This window comes from Malania oleifera, chromosome 2 (assembly GCF_029873635.1).
Source record: "Malania oleifera isolate guangnan ecotype guangnan chromosome 2, ASM2987363v1, whole genome shotgun sequence".
Taxonomy (NCBI): domain Eukaryota; kingdom Viridiplantae; phylum Streptophyta; class Magnoliopsida; order Santalales; family Ximeniaceae; genus Malania; species Malania oleifera.
The window spans coordinates 36728454-36745539 of NC_080418.1; the positions used below are offsets into that span (position 1 = coordinate 36728454).

The window sequence follows — 17086 nt, forward strand, 5'->3', positions numbered from 1 at the left end:
ATGAACACAAACGATCACTACCGACGCTGAATGACGAACAACCGAGATGATGCCGGAATTGCTATAGAAGACAAATTAGCCGAGAATAGGAGGCCGGAGAGGGTGACGGCAAGAGAGACCTGCAACAGTGGGGTGGCGCGGCAAGAAGGAAGGAAAAGAAAGAAAAGAGAAAAAAAAAAATTAGGTATGCTCTCGTACCATGTTAAGTTTGGAAGAGAAAATAAAAAATCTTTATTGATGCACACTTATTACAAGGGATACAAGGGTATATATATACATGTGATAGTTGAAAAATGGAAACTGTATATATATATTTTGGATTACGCACCGGACTTTCATGTGTCCGTTTTACGATCCACGTGACTAATCTCGCACCCCTTGAAGTCAGCCTCACAACTCCAAAGTGAGGTAAATTTCAGGAATTCAAGGACAGAAACGAACTCGAGAGGGCTTGAACATTTGATCTCGTGAGAGGCACTCCCGCAACTCGCACTACTATTTGAACCACACCCTGAGGTAATGGGTAATGGAAACTGTATATTGTTTGTATGGAAAGGGTATATTGATCTAATAATTATTGATGCCATTGTGTGAATTTATCTCATAATTGCGAATTCCACTCGCTTTCTTGGTGGTTTCCTCTTGGTTACTTCAGTTGAAGATAGAACTATAAAAAGCTCCATTAAACGTCATTCTCCTGGCATATTTTTCCTCCTCTATATGTTGACAAGTGATCTGTGGAGTGGGTTTTGATCCTTCTGCTGTTTTGCCGATGGAGAAGTTAAGTCTTCGAGTCATATCTGCTTTTATCCTTGTTCCATTGGTTTATGGGCGAATCAACATGGCTGCGGGAATCGGAGACGGATTAGAACAGTGGGGATATGTTGAAGTCAGACCCAGTATGAAAATTGGCTTCAAAATTTTTATCTTTGTTGATTAGTTTCCATTTTGATGATACGATTCTCAGGGAAAATGTTCTTGAATTGTCTGTCGCACGCAGGGGCTCACATGTTCTGGTGGCTTTATAGAAGTCCACACCGAGTCAGAAATTCCTCCAAACCGTGGCCGACAATTCTGTGGCTGCAGGGTGGCCCTGTAAGAATCAACAATTATTATGAACCCAAACCTTCTTACTATTTTCATTTTTTTTATTGATCAAGTTCTTGAGCTTGTGCTTTTCAATTACATGCTTCAAACATGAATGCCTCAATTTTATCTGCTTGTGAAAATTAGGGTGGCTCTGGAGTTGGGATTGGGAATTTCCAGGAGATTGGGCCATTGGATACAAATTTGAAACCTCGGAATTCCACTTGGTTGCAGAAAGCAGATCTCCTGTTTGTGGTAAGTCGGCCATGACTAGCTATTAATGTTCTAAGAAAGATAAATTTCAGCCTGAACTAAACTGAAATTTTCAAATATGCCTTGGTTTTTAAATTAATTTTTGGGCAAATATAGGACAATCCAGTTGGAACCGGATTTAGCTTTGTGGAGGATAAAAAGCTCTTGGTGAAAACTGATGTAGAGGCAGCGGCTGACTTAACTACATTGTTGATGGAGCTTTTCAACAAAAATCAAAGCCTCCAAAGAAGTCCTCTGTACATAGTGGCAGAGTCATACGGAGGGAAATTTGCTGTTACTCTTGGATTATTCGTTTTAGCAGCCATAGAAAATGCTAAATTGAACCTCAAACTCGGTGGTAATTTCTAATTAAACAACATTCTCCAAAATAAAAACAATAGCCCCGATGAGCCATTTTCATTTTGTTGCGAGTGTATGAAATTCTGCTTAATTCTGTAATGTGGAATCCTTCCATGTGCAGGAGTTGCTCTAGGGGACAGTTGGATCTCACCAGAAGATTTCGTGGTAACTAAACCAACTTGAACAATTCAACTCACGTGCTTCTAATTGAGTCATTTGATTCTGATGTTTTCAATTCCTAAATGCGAGTCCTACTTTAAAAAGTTCAAGATTTACGTGTGAAAATTGCAGTTTTCATGGGGTCCCCTTCTCAAAGATGTCTCACGACTCGATTACACGGCCGCCCAGCAAACAAAGAGGTCCTCTTTTCCCACTTTTTCACAAAAATTAAATAAAAAATGATAAAGTAAAAGAACTAGCTACACGGTTGAATTATTTTCTGGTAACAGCCTAGCTGAGAGGATAAAGCAGCAACTTGATGACGGTCAATTCGTTGCTGCAACAGACTCATGGAGTGCTCTCGAGAATTTGATTATCATGAACAGTAATTCTGTGGTATTACTATGATGATCCCCTGGTCTTCTTTGTGTTCTGTACTTCTATTGATCACATGTTGGTTTGGTTTTCTCCATACATGAAGTTCAATATGTTAGTTACAAAAAGATTCCAAATGCAGGATTTCTACAATTTTCTATTGGATTCCGGGATGGATCCTTTATCCTTGACAGCATCCGAACTGTCGAAAGAAATTGCCAAGAAGAGTTACTCAAGATATCTCAACTCCCTGATGTCTTCTCCAGGTGGTGGCGTTGATCTGGATACCTTCATGAATGGTGTCATCAGAAAGAAGCTGAAGATTATCCCAAAGAATGTGAGGTGGGTTTTCTCCTCTGCAAAATGTCCGCTGAATAAGATCCATTCAGTATTTAACGATTCATACTGTTTGCAGTTGGGGAGGACAATCAGATCTTGTGTTCAACGCAATGGAAGGCGATTTTATGAGACCCAGGATTGTTGAGGTAACAGGCTTGGCATATAACTCAAGAGACTCAAGAAGATCATACTTCGGTAGTTAAAATAATGTAGTCTGATTTAGCAACTCAAATATGGATTAAGAAACCAGCAGCTGCTAGTGTTTTGAAGAATGTTAATGAAAGACTTCTAATTTCCTCAAGAACAATGTGAAGTAGCTCGCTCCCTAGTTGAATTTACTTGCCTAGGAAATGGTAGTAAGAAAACAAAATGACCCTGTTCCAAATTTTCATCTCCCTTCAAGCCTTCCAGCCAAAAAGCTTGCGCTTGAGCGAAACATGTCGTGTTAGGGAGCTCGAATTTTAAGGTTGGATTTCAACTAACATAATTCAGTAAATTTTTGTCCTTTTGGAATTGACAAACTCAAATAGTCGAAGTTCCCAAACTCACGTGAAGTGAAAATTATCGAAGTTTGAGTAATTGTCAGCGCTTCTATCACCGCAATTGTAGAACACTGTTTTTTTCACCCATCTGCTCAACTACCCATCCGGACATTGTTCATTGCAATTAGAAAGTTGCTTGTGGCAGGCTGTCATATCTGTCGATATCTATTTCGCCATCACTGCAGGGGAACTTGTTTGTTATTTTATATATATATATATATATATATATATATATTATTTCAATACTTTTCAAAGTGAAAAATATTAAATTTATTCATTTATATATATTTTTTAATTCTTTCAGGTGGATGATCTACTAGCTAAAGGGGTCAACGTGACCGTTTACAATGGACAGGTCAGTCTCCACATCCTTTTCAACATTCTCTTACCATCAAACTTTTGCATCCGAGGGTAATCTGGTAGATGCCGGTTGAGGACACCCGGCGATATCAAAAAAAAAAATAGATAAGTGCCCTCAGGGCGTGGCTCAGTTGACGGGGAGGACCTTGGGAGTGCCTTTCACGAGGTCAGAGCTTTCTCCCCTCCCGGGTTCGATTCCTGCGACGGGCTCCTGAAATTTATCCTTTCCGTGGGCTGTGGGGCAGGCTGGCACGGGGCGCGGGATTAGTCCCGGACCGACACCCGAAACGATATCTAAAAAAAAGAAAAAAAAAATAGATAAGCCTTCCGCCCCAAGGATGGTTGGTTGGTTGGTTTCATGGACCACCGCACCAACTTGTATATGGTGATGAATCTCTTACCTCTTTTGTGTATATGATTAAATAAAAACAAAAGAAAAAAGGACGGTTCGGTGCATAAAGAATTGATGGGAATAATATTAAAATATTTAATAAAAATGAATTTTTTCTTATTTTATTATTAAATTAAAATAAAATATTAAATAATATTTTATTTGGAAAAAAATTTCTTACTCACGTAATCTCGTAGTTTGGTATTGCGAGATTTGTTTCCTTATTATCTTTTTTATCCAATTAAATTTTGCAAGTTCTTCTTGTGAGATTTACCAAATATATATATAAAATAAAAAATGTATTATACCCAATTAAAGAAACAAAATATTTTTTATCTTCTAAAAAAAAGACAAGTATTTTTAAAAATAAACTCTATTTAATAAAAAAAGTATAAACAAAAATATTATTATCTTCTAAAAAAGGACAAGTGTTTTTAGAAATAATAATTTAAATAAAATTATATAAATCAACTTTTTAAAAATTCATTTGAATCCAGCAAGACTAGACCTAAAAAAATTCATTTTATTCAAAAAAAATAAGTGCAAAAAATTTATAAATGTTAAATAAAATACAAGCTACCCTGTCCAATAAATGCTTAGTTGAGAATCTCATATATATCTAGTTAAGATCTGATTTGTACCTTTTTTCACATTTTTTTTAATTTTAGTCATTTTAATAGCTATTTGATTATAAAAAAAAAAAGGCATCAATTTAATTAGGTTTTTAATTTATTTTAGTTTTCAAAATACTAACAAAAAAAATTTGCTAATTTTTAATTTTTTCTTCCTATTTCTAATTTTTTAGTTCTAGTTCCTAGTTTTTAGTTTCATAATTCTTGACAATAATATCAAACAAATTGAAGATTTTTCTTTGTTATAACAATATTTTAATATGTAAAATTGATTTTCTGGAAATTAATTTATTCATTTTATATAAAAATTTTAATGGAAATTAAAATAAAACGACCATGTGAATTTAAAATATAATTCAAATAAACATATTTACAAAATTTTAAAGAATTTTAAAAAAGAATAAAAAATATTTTTTCTACTATTTTTTATTTGTCTGCAAGATTATTTTTTGTAGCAGCTAAATTTTGAAAATAACTGCAATACAAAATAATTATAATTAATATCTATTTTTATTATAATATATTATGATTTTTATTATCTTAATCATGTTTCCTAATTTTTATTTAGTCCAAATTATAGAAAAAAATTAACATACATTCAATTATGTGTTTTTGTTTACTAGTTAGGGATACATGTGTTGCCCATGGAGTAGATTTTATGCATTAGAAGTAATAATACATAGATTATAGTAATAATTTATTATCTATAGTTAATTAACTTTTTTTAGTATGAAAGATCATAATATTTACAAATTATATAGTGTTATTTTTTTTTTTACAAAGGAACTCTAACCAACTAACGTACAAATTAATGGATTTCAAAATTAACTCAAGTCAATATAAAACTCAAATTACATTGAGATGAATAAAATAACTTTTATTTAACTAAATAGTGAAAGATTAAAAAAATTGGAGTATTAATCAAAATAACTTGATATTTACAAATATTTTAAAAAAAATTTAGAAAATTTTGATAGATATTTAATTAAATAATATATATAAGAATGATAGTTATGCACACGCGTATATTGGATGAGAAAGGGCAGTTCAATTGGGAAACAAATCTCGCTGAATCAAGTTGTAAGATTTGCTTAGCCACCTTGCCACATGTCACTGTGGGAAAATATTACCCAATTAAATCTCGCAATTTGGTGTTGGAAAATTAGGTGAGTATAGAATTTTCTTTCTAAATAGGGTATTATTTAGTATTTTATTTTAATTTAAAAATAAAATGAAAAAAAAAAAAACTCTAAAAAAATTCAATGAAAACTTTATTTCCCAATTTGAGGATTCCTCAAACTAGCCAGTTGTTCTTGTTCGGTGACTGAGAAAGGCTTGGCCGAGGCTCGAAAGTTAAATAAAATGGCAGAAATTAATTAATGCTTAGTCTGTGCGGTTAGTCTAACGAGGAAAAATGTGGCCTTGTTTAGTCTTGCGTTTTGCGGAGGTCCATTTGGGGTGAGAATGGCAGCCTTTATTGACTATTTCTGGCAGTGATGGGCTCATCAAAGACTTCGCTCTGTGGGGCTATTAATATTCCATTACTGTTTAAAATCTTAGAACATACGCATTCAAAAGGTTCCATGGCAGAAATCATCTATAGCCGTGACTTTTGGATTGAAATAAAACTAGTATTTAATTGGAGAAGATAGAGTGGCTGGCCAAATCCCACAGACAAACGATAAAAAATTAATTTGGGTTTTGTCAATCTTTATGTGGTTCTATGACACATGCTATGGGTGATTGTTGCAGCTTGATCTCATCTGTGCAACCAAGGGGACAGAAGCATGGATTGAGAAGCTCAAGTACGTCTCCTCTGTCATGATCTTTCACTGCGTATTCAGTGTGCATTTTATGGTACTCACATCTCGTCCCGTCGGCAGGTGGGAGGGCCTCAATGGTTTTCTGAATCAGAAAAGAACTCCTCTGTACTGCGATGATCATGAAGGCACTACAGGATTCACCAAGGCCTACAAGAACCTACATTTCTATTGGATTCTTGACGCAGGTCACTTTGTAAGTCAACTCAAACCTAGCTGCATAAATGTTAATTTTAGTTTCCAGTTTATATATATATATATATATATATATATATATATATATATATATAGACACACACACACACATAGCAGTCCTTGAATTCCTCGTCTCCATCTGCGTCATCATTATCATCATTATGACATCGTCACATGCACTCCACAAAGCTGTTTACCATTAGTTCACACAGGGTAAAGTTGCACATGGGATGTCCTCATCACCGTCCATCACATAAGCTGACCTTATGCTCCTCGCGCCTCCTCGAGGATGACCTTCGCTATTTGTACAAATCTTTTACAATGAAACATAAATAATTCAGGGAGGACAAAAAAAAAAAAAAAAAAATGTGAGTACAATTTTTTCTTTATAACTGGTAAGTACGTCACAATTGAAGAACGAAATGAATGGACTATAAGGAGAAAAAATAAAAAATAAAAAAATTCACTGTTTTCTTCTAAATAAGCAATTCTTCCTTCAAGTAAGTTGGCCATCAGGTTTTATAGGACAATGATGAAATGATTCAAGTCACTTGATGCCATGAATTGATTTAAGTCCTTGATGCCTTGTTCCCTGTCATCCCTTATATATGGCTCATATTGAGTGAAATGCATATATAAAGAGAAAATATGGTTGAAAACAAAGTTACTGGCATGCATGAGGAAATCAGCGAAAGTTTGCTGAAACCGTTGATAATTTTGTCCAAGTGAAGAGAAATAGTTGATGATTTTCTTGTATAACATCGACTGATTGGTCTCTGTTTCAAACCGTCGATAGTATGTTTGAAACTGCTGATGATTTTGCTCGATTACTTAGTATTAGTTTTCGAAATTTAAATTGGGAAGTTGTATAGGTTAAGTTTTGAGGGAAAAACCCTCGGAACGGTCATATATACATGTTGTAATTCATATATATGTTTTTAGACAGAAGATAGTGAAAAATCATTGTCGTTTTCTCTCATGAATGTAAGCATTTCCGAACCACGTAATTCTTCATGTCATTATTTTATTGCTTTCATATTATATGCATATTGTTTTTTTTTTTTTTTTTTTTGTATTTCACTATTGGTTGTTGCGTTGTAAGATCATTTGTGTCTGTTGCGCATTCATTTGCACAACAATTGGTATTAGAGCTATTGGTTGCAATGGCTTCTAGAATTTTTTTGTAAAGTTCAATGTTGTTAAGTTCAATGGAACAGGTTATTTCGGACTATAACAGAGAAAGGTTAAGGATCTGTTAGTACAGCATGGTATGGTGAAGACATTATACAGAGGTCAACCGGAAGGCATGAATGAAACAAGTTGGAAGGAGTTGGAAGCAAAGGTAGTGGCGACTATTAGGCTTTGTCTGGCCAATGACGTGTTATATCATGTCATGGATGAGGAATCTCCTATGGTTGTTTGGTAGAAACTTGCAAGCTGGTATATACCTAAGTCTTTAACGAACAAGTTGTATCTTAAGCAAATTTTGAATTGGCTTAAGATGGCTGAGGGTTCGGATTTAAACCAACACATCTATATATTCAATCAAATTATAAGTGATTTGATGCAGGTTGATGTGAAATTCGAGAAAGAAGACGATGCATTGATGCTATTGAATTCCCTACATGTGTCTCATACGTATGAAAATCTAGTTACAACTCGAACATCTCTGAATTTGGAAAAGGTAACAAGTGTTCTGCTAGGTTTTCATTAAATAAAGAAGGTCATTGATAAGATTTCACAAGGGGAAGGGCTTGTGGTAAAGGGTAATCAAGAACATAGGAGAAGCAAATTCTAGAACGGATCAAGTAGTAATAAGTCTTGATTGCAGCCCAAAAAGGACATACAGTGTTTTAAGTGCGGGAAAAATGGGCATATAAAATCAGAGTGCTCGGAACGAAAGAAAGGAAATGCAAAAAATCAAGAGGGTTCTTCCAAATCGACGAATGTAGTGGAAGAAGGAGACTCAAAGAACATTGTTGGTGATATACTTTCTGTTTCATCGTGATCTGATCGCCTTACAGATTCTTTGATCCTAGATTCGGCGTGCTCTTATTACATGACACCAAATAAAGAATGGTTCAGCACCTACATATTAATTAATTTTGATTTTGTTCTAATGGGAAATGATGTTTCATGCAAAATGGTTAGAATAGGAAATGTCAGAATTAAAATGTATGATGGTGTTGTGAGAACATTATGTGATATAAGGCACATACCGGATCTAAGAAAGAATTTAATTTCATTGGGCACTTTGGATTGTAATGAGTTTAGTTACAAGTCTGAAAGTGGGGTAATGAAGGTGTGTAAAGACGTTCTAACGATGATGAAGGGCCAGAAGTTAGCGGGAAATATCTATGCACTATAGGGTACTATAGTTGTAAGTAGAGCTGCAGCTGCAGATTTTGAGTTAGATAATACTATTTTGTGGCATATACGGTTAGGGCATATAGGTGAGCATAGGATGAAGGAACTTCATTAGAGGCATCTTTTGAAGGGTATCTAAACATGCAGGCTGAATTTCTACAAGTATTGTGTTCTTGGGAAACAAAATAGGGTGCTATTCAAAACAATCACTCACAAAACAGAGGGTATTCTTGACTACATTCATTCGGATGTTTGGGCTTGGTGAGAGTAGCATCACGGGGTGAACATATGTACTTCATGAGTTTTATGGATGATTACTCACGAAAGGTTTAAGTGTAATTCATGCAGCATAAGTCAAAGACGTTTTTTAGGTTTAAATTGTGGAAAGCTAAGGTGGAAAACTAGACCAAGAGGAGAATTAAATGCCTCAGGTCAGACAATGGAATTGAGTACACTGATTTGATGTTCATTGAGTTTTGCGAGCAGCATAGCATAAGAAGACATTTCACAGTACACCAGACACCACAAAAGAATGGTGTGGCAAAGAGGATGAACCAAACTCTAACTGAAAGGGCTCGGTATCTCAAGTTGAATATAGGGCTAGCAAAGAACTTTTGGATCAAGGCAGTGATTATGGCATGTTTCTTAGTTAACTAATCACCAAAGGCATCACTAAAAGGGAAAGTTGCAGAGGAGGTGTGGGCAGGTAATGCGGTAGACTACTCCGATTTGAGTGTTTGGTTGTCCAGCCTATGCGCACATTTTTGGTGATGAGAGATCAAAGTTTAATGCTAAGTCTAGACGTTGCATTTTTTTGGGGTATCAGAAAGGTGTGAAAGGGTTCAAACTGTGGGATCCGATGGCAAATAAGGTGATGATCAGTAGAGATGTGATTTTCAATGAGAAATTCATAGTGAAGCGTACTCAAGATGAAAAAGAAGAGAAACATGTGTTAGAAAAATGGAGCAAAAATGAGCATGTGGTGCAGGTGGAGTTAGAGACACGAGGCAATGATGAAAATGTTCAGAATGCAGGGATTTCTAACTCAAGAAAACAACAAAATCACAGTACAGCTATACACAGACCCAGACGCACTATCAGGTCACCGCCTTTGTATGGATTTGATGATCTGGTGTCTTATGCTCTCATTACTAGTTACAATGATCCTACTACTTTTTGAGAGGCGATGCACAGCTAGGAGAAAAGTATATGGATGGGTGCTATGGTGGAGGAGATGGAATCATTACATAAGAACCAGATTTGGGGGTTAGTGGAGCTTTTAGAAGGAAGAGGCCGATAGGTTGCAAGTGGATGTATAGGAAGAATGAAGTGGTATCAGAAAAGGAATGAGATAAGTTCAAGACTTGGTTAGTAGCAAAGGGTTACTCGCAAAAGAAAGGAGTTTATCATGATGAAATCTTCTCCCCTATGGTTAGACACATTTCCATCAGGGTAATGTTGTGATTGATGGCACATTGATATGCATTTGGAGCAAATGGACATAACGAAAATATTTTTCCATGGTGATTTGGAGGATCTAATTCAAATGGCACAACCAGGAGGGTTTAGTCAACCTGGACAAGATCATTTGGTTTGTAAACTGAAGAAGTCACTTTACGGGCTGAAGCAGTCTCCGAGACAGTAGTACGGACGTTTTGACTCCTACATGATCCGGATAGGCTATAGGAGGTGTGAGTATGATTGGTGCGTGTATGTGAAGAGTCTTGAGGATGGTTCTCTCATTTTTCTATTACTTTATGTTGATGAAATGTTGATTGCTGCGAAAGATATGACTAAGGTAAATGAAATGAAGACTCTATTGAGTAAAGAGTTTGACATTAAAGATTTGGGTGTAGTCAAGAAGATTCTTGGAATGGAGATTCACAAGGACATTGTTGCAGGAAGATTGTGGTTATCTTAGGGTAGCTATATGAGGAAGGTGTTGGAGAGGTTTAGCATGATTAATGCAAAACTGGTAAGTACACCGTTAGCGAATCATTTTAAATTTTCTACCATTTAGTGCCCAAGGATGGATGATGATATCCATGATATGTCAAAGGTCCCCTATACTAGTGCAGTAGAGTGTTTAATATATGCTATTGTATATACAAGACTGGACCTGACACAAGCTATTAGTGTGGTGAGTAAGTTTATTTCAAATCTAAGTAGATAACATTGAGATGCAATCTAGTGGATTTTTAGATCCTTGGAGGGTACTTCTCACTATGGCATCATGTTTGGTAGGAAACAGAGTGATCCATTAGTTATGGGATATGTGGATGCAGATTATGTTGAGGATCTGGATGATAGAAGGTCTACAACAGAGTATATGTTTACCCTGGTAGGAGGGCCTATTTTTTAGAGGTTTATAGTACAATCTTTGGTTGCATTATCAACAACTAAGTCAGAGTATATAGCAGTCACTAAAGCTGCCAAGGAAGCATTGTGGCTTACAGGTTTAGTCAAGGAGCTGGGTATACAACAAGGTGGAGTTCAGCTGCGTTGTGACAATCAGAGTGTCATCTATTTGGTGAAGAACCAAGTGTATCATGTGAGAACCAAGCATATAGATGTGAGGTTTCATAAGATCTGGGAGTTTATTTCTTTAGGTGAACTTGTACTTGAGAAAGTTCACACTTGTGAGAATGCAACAGATGTATTGACAAAGCCTGTTATCATGGATAAGTTCAAGTATTTCTTTGACTTTCTTAATGTCTCCATTTGCTATACAAATTCTTTTTGGTCGACTAGGAAGTCAAACTATTGACTTCAGAAGGGTTCGGTCGATCGGGCCATTTTGAACTACAAGAGTTTGGTCGACCGAGCTGTGGTCAACTTTTTGACCGAGATTGGGTTCGGTCGACCGAGGCAGAATGAACTATATGGGTCGGTTGACCGAAAGTGTACAAAGTGTGCATTTCGATCCTGTTTTGATTCACAAACACCCTATTCAATGTGCCTAACATATATAAGTGTAAAGGTGAGTGTCCTAGGGTCTTTTCTAGGTCATTTTGTAAACACCGAAAAAATCCAGTGTCGATCGACTGAAGGGTAATCCCTAAGGTCTTTCTAAGATCATTTGCATTATGAGTTTTACCTATTAGATCATGCACGTGATGCATACAATTATTACAAGTCATGAGCCTTAATTACTATTGTAGACCCTTTACATCAAAGAAATATATTACAACATAAAATGATTGGGTCTTGACTCTTCACTTTCTCTATGTGCATCTTGATCTGCCAATTTGAGTTCCTGCACATAACCTCAAACACCAATTAAATATAATGAGTATTTGTCATTATCAAAATCGGGCGTGACCTATAAGGTCAACAGGCCACACCTAGAATATAAGGATATAAAATTCTTCGTACAAACAAAGTGCTTCTACAAAAGTAGAGATGTACAAATTGAAGCTCAATGCACTCTCGTATGATATGAAATAAGCTCAGTAGAGTAGGTGTTTTTCTTAATATAATTTTGCAATCTTTTAAAATATATATGATGAACACTCAAAGATTTAAACCCTAATATTTATTTCTCCAAAATATTTTTCAATGAAAAGTGTAGAAGAACATAGGGTTTTGCTTTCAAGAAGATTTTTCAAAAATGATCTTTGATGTGAGGTGAAATATGCAATAAGAACTTCAAAGATCTAAATGTGACTAATATATTCTCCAACATAGATTTAGCAATGAAAAGTGTTTGGAGAAGTTAGGATTTATGCTTAAAAATATTTTTTGCAATAAATGTTATATGAGCTTTTGAATCTTACAATAGATGTGCAAAGATCCACAAGCTATATGAAGTTTTTCCAAAAATATTTATCGAGAAAATATATAGGAGAAACTTTAATCTTACTCCCAAAATGATTTTCAAACTAAAAGCTTAAGAGAAAGTGCTTTTGGTGATAATAAAAATGCCCAAACAAAATATATGCTCTCTTTCAGAAAGGTTTTTCAAAGGAGAGAGAGAGAGAGAGAGAGAGAGAGAGAGAGAGAGAGAGAGAGAGAGGATATTTATAGACTTTTCAAAAATCTGGCCATTTAGGGACACAAACGGTATTTTAAATTTTTTTAACTAAAAATTAAACACGTTTTAGTGCTAAAAAATATCTAAACCCAAGAGGGTCAGTTGACTGACGACTTTGTTGGTCGTCTGACCTAAGCTAAAAATTCAAATTTCTTAGGGGCTCAGTTGACTGAGGAAATTGTCGGTCGACTGTTCTTAGGCGATTTCCCACCCTTCTTAGGTTCAGACGGCTGGCCTCAAGAGCCGGTCGATCGAGTGAATAGTGTCGTTCAACTGGGGCCATTTTGTTCTAAAAATGTCAATCGGCTGAGGTATGCAAATTTGCCAAGTTCTAAGGTCGGTCGAATGTGGAAACTTAATTGAAAAAATGGTCGGTCGACTGAGTTTTGTAAAATTTTGACTTTTGGGCGAAGGCATGGTCAGTCATCTGAGGGTTATATAACGTGTATTGGTTGGTCGTCCGAGGTCAGTGAACACCTCAGTTTTTGCCTCGATTTTGACCTTAAACTTATTCCAAAAACCCTTCTATGATTTTAGCTTTTATGAAAAGGATTTTTTATGATAGTGTTGGTCCCCTATGGTCAATCTATGGTCATTTTGAGCTTTCAATCACATCATGCAAGCCATGTATTATTACAAATAGATCTAAATGCAATTACAAATAAGAAACATGTCTTCTTTCTTCTTTACTCTTCTATCTTCCATGGAATACGCCAGGAGTATAAGCTTTAAGTACTTGATTGGCTTCCATGTTCAGTCCCATTATATGTGTGTTGAATTATGAATCTGTTCACATACTAAGTACACACATAAAATACTGGTGTTTTGTCAACATCAAAATTGGGATCGGGCTCAAAAAGTCAACATAACTAACTCACTATTCCTCACTAGTGCACTATGTGGCCTACTTTGCAAGTGTCCATACCATTTGAGTCGTCCTCCCTTATCTTATCTTCTATAGGAGCTACACCTAACCTACCGCGGATATATTTATTCCTTAATTTATCTTTCAATGTTATACCACTCATCCATCTAAGCATTCTCATCTTTGCAACTTTTACTTTTTAGACATTATGTTTCTTCGTCGCCCAACATTACAATCCATATAGCATAGTTGGTCTTATAGCAGTCCTATAAAACTTCCCTTTCATTTGTAAGGGTACTCTACAATCATGGAGCATACTTGAAACACTTCTCCATTTTACACAACCTATTTTAACTCTTTACATTACGTCATTTCAATTTCTCTTTCAACTTGTATAATATATCCAAGGTATCGAAATCTACAAGTGTTATTTATTTCTTCATCGTCAAGTTTAACTTTATCTCCAATATTCCTCCTATCATTACTAAAATTATATTTCATATATTTTGTCTTATTTCTACTTTTCCTAAAGCCTTTAGATTCCAAACTTCTCTTCATAATTCTAACTCGGCCTCTACTCTGTCCCTAGTTTCATCAATTAATACAATATCACCTGCAAACAACATATACCATGAAACCTACTTTTGAATACTCTTAGTCAATTGATTCATCACTAAAGCAAAAAAATAAGGACTCAAAGTATATCATTTATGTACACCTAAGGTGATTGGAAATTCTCTAGTTTCTCTATCTATAGTCCTTACTCCATCGTACATATCCTTAATTATATTAGTATACCTACTACATACACCTTTTTTTTTTTTCTAAAAACCACTATAGAACTTCCTTAGGTATCCTATCATATGTTTCTCAAGGTCAATAAATATCACATGCAAGTCCCTCTTCTTTTCACTAAACTTTTCCATTAATCTTCTTAAGAGATATATAGCTTTTGTAGTAGATCTCCCACGTATATAACCAAATTGATTTTCTGATACCTTTGTTTCTAACCTTAATCTTGTTCGACTACCCTTTTCCATAATTTCATCATATGATTCCTAAGTTTAATTCCACGATAGTTATTATAATTTTGAATATCTCCCTTATTTTTGTATATAGTTATTAAAGTGTTTTTCCTCCATTCATCTGGCATTTTCTCAGTTTTATAATTGTATTAAATAAATTAGTTAATCATATAATTTCGTTATCACATAAGCATTTCCAAACTTCAATTGGGATGTTATCTAGTCCCATAGCTTTCCCATTTTTTTTTATCTTTTTTAGTGCAAACTTAACTTCATTAACACTAATTTTGCAAATAAATCTCATATTTTTAGTTTTTTTCTCATTTGACCATTCTAAGTTTAAGCCTTTTATTTAGTTTTCATTAAACAATTTACTAAAGTAACTTGGCCATCTTTTTCAATGTCTTCGCCCTTAACCAAGACAATATCATCCTCACTTTTTATACATTTTACATTTCCTAAGTCCTTACTCTTCATTTTTCTAGCTTTAACAAGTTTAAATATATCTTTTTCCCCTTCTTTTGTATCTAATCTATCATATAAACTATTAAATGATCTGCATTTAGCTTCACTAACGGCCTTTTTTGTCTCATAAGAAGACAATTCACCTACATGCTAGATAATTGAAGATCATGCTTGCCAATGGGGTTCAAGATGCAAATACATCCTATGAGGGCCTCACACACCCCACCTAACACTTAAAGACATTTAAGGCATTGATAGTCTTCCTTGGAGTCCAAAATACCATCTTGTGCTAAGGCCTTCATCACTAACTTAAAGAAGTCAAGCTTGAGGCTAGTCTTGCTATGTTTCTTGTGACTACTAGTGCTCACAATAGAAGAATATATATAGTGGACATGTGCCATTCTTATGGAGATCAAGTAGAGAAAATGAAAAAGGTTGCAAGTACTTTCGACACTTCTATGTTAAAGCAATTTAAGTACCAAACACACTATGTAAGAAATGGTAGTGATAGTGTGAATGTTTGTGTTTCAACCATTTAGTTTTAGTTTCTTGTTGAAGAGGTTCTTCAAATTACTATCAAGCTCATGAAGGGCAAAGAAATATTGTAGCATAAAGGAAACCATACATGCTAGCTAAGACAAAAAAGTTGAATTGAAGAAAGAGATGAAAAGAAAGAAAGAAAAAACTAAGAAATAGACATTTGACCTTTTGAAAGACAAATGCAAAAAAAAAAAAAAAAAAAAATGAAAGAAAGAAAGAAAGAGAAGAAAGGCTAATAAATGAGATGTTAGGGCATGGAGAAATAGCTTGATAATTTCACTCTTCTATACACATCCTAATGAGTTATGGCTCTTATTTGAAGGGCTTATCCAATTGAAACTTGTTATAAGTGGGAGTTTCATAAAAAGGGCAAGGGGGCTTGGAGTACGTTTGAGATAGGGCATAGTATATAGTATTATCATACGAGAATATTTGGAAATTTTAATGTAGGACTATATATACATATTATAGTTAAGAGGTAAAACCCTAAGACAAATTTCATTTGATGATATAGTGGAAATTGCATAAAGGCTCCGTGGACTTAGGCACACTACCAAACCACGTAAATTTTTTCTTCTTCTTATCTCTTTTGATTTCTCTATTTTTCATATTTGTTGTTGTTGTTGTGTGTGTGTGTGTGTGCATGACCTTAAGGCATAATTTTATGATAATTGGTATTAGAGCACCAAGTTCGTGCTAGATTTTCCATGGTTTGCATCTTGATCATAGCAAGGATGAATAGGACCTTGCTTAAGAAATTTATAAGTACGATACTATATGCAAAATTGCTCAAGGTGTTTTGGGTAGTTGCAGTCAGCACAAGTTGTTATATTATTAAAAAGTTTACCTTCTAAAAAATTGGATAGTGAAGTAGTCAAGAAAATTTGGACAGTAAAGAGGTTGACTACTCTACTCTACATTGAGGATCTTTGGTTGTCCAACATATTCTCACATAGGAAGTGAGCTTTGAACCAAAATAGACCCTAAATCCAAGAGGTGCATTTTCATTGACTATAATAGGGAGTAAAAGAGTTAAAGTTGTGGGATTTGAAGGATAAAAAGGTATTTATGAGCAAAGATGCAGTATTCAATGAGGCATCCATGCTGAGGTATAAAGAAGATGAACAAGATAGTAAAAAGTTGAAAGGAAGGAGCTAGAGGTGTAGGTAGTGTTTGGTGAACCACAAGACCAACAACCAAAGGCATCTTTAATTGAGCATCATAATCAACAACAATGAGATGACCATGGTGTAGTTACAGACAAACCCATATGCATTACC

At 34.9% G+C, this 17086-nt stretch overlaps 1 protein-coding gene across 2 annotated transcripts in view; it reads left to right on the forward strand.

Annotated features, from left to right (window-relative positions):
* Positions 1-569: 569 nt before the first annotated feature.
* Positions 570-17086, forward strand: part of LOC131148630 (serine carboxypeptidase-like 51) — a 38051-nt gene continuing 21534 nt past the window's right edge. The window contains exons 1-13 of one of the 2 annotated variants that reach the window (XM_058098469.1): positions 604-899; positions 1001-1095; positions 1234-1341; positions 1456-1696; positions 1820-1863; positions 1990-2057; positions 2148-2253; positions 2375-2574; positions 2648-2717; positions 3418-3468; positions 6249-6301; positions 6380-6512; positions 7729-8065. In XM_058098469.1, the coding sequence (XP_057954452.1) occupies positions 773-899; positions 1001-1095; positions 1234-1341; positions 1456-1696; positions 1820-1863; positions 1990-2057; positions 2148-2253; positions 2375-2574; positions 2648-2717; positions 3418-3468; positions 6249-6301; positions 6380-6512; positions 7729-7770 (1338 nt within the window). In that variant the 5' untranslated portion in view covers positions 604-772 and the 3' untranslated portion in view covers positions 7771-8065. Of the gene's footprint in view, positions 900-1000; positions 1096-1233; positions 1342-1455; positions 1697-1819; positions 1864-1989; positions 2058-2147; positions 2254-2374; positions 2575-2647; positions 2718-3417; positions 3469-6248; positions 6302-6379; positions 6513-7728; positions 8066-17086 lie in introns of those variants that run through there. The other variant, XM_058098467.1, reaches the window with a different exon arrangement.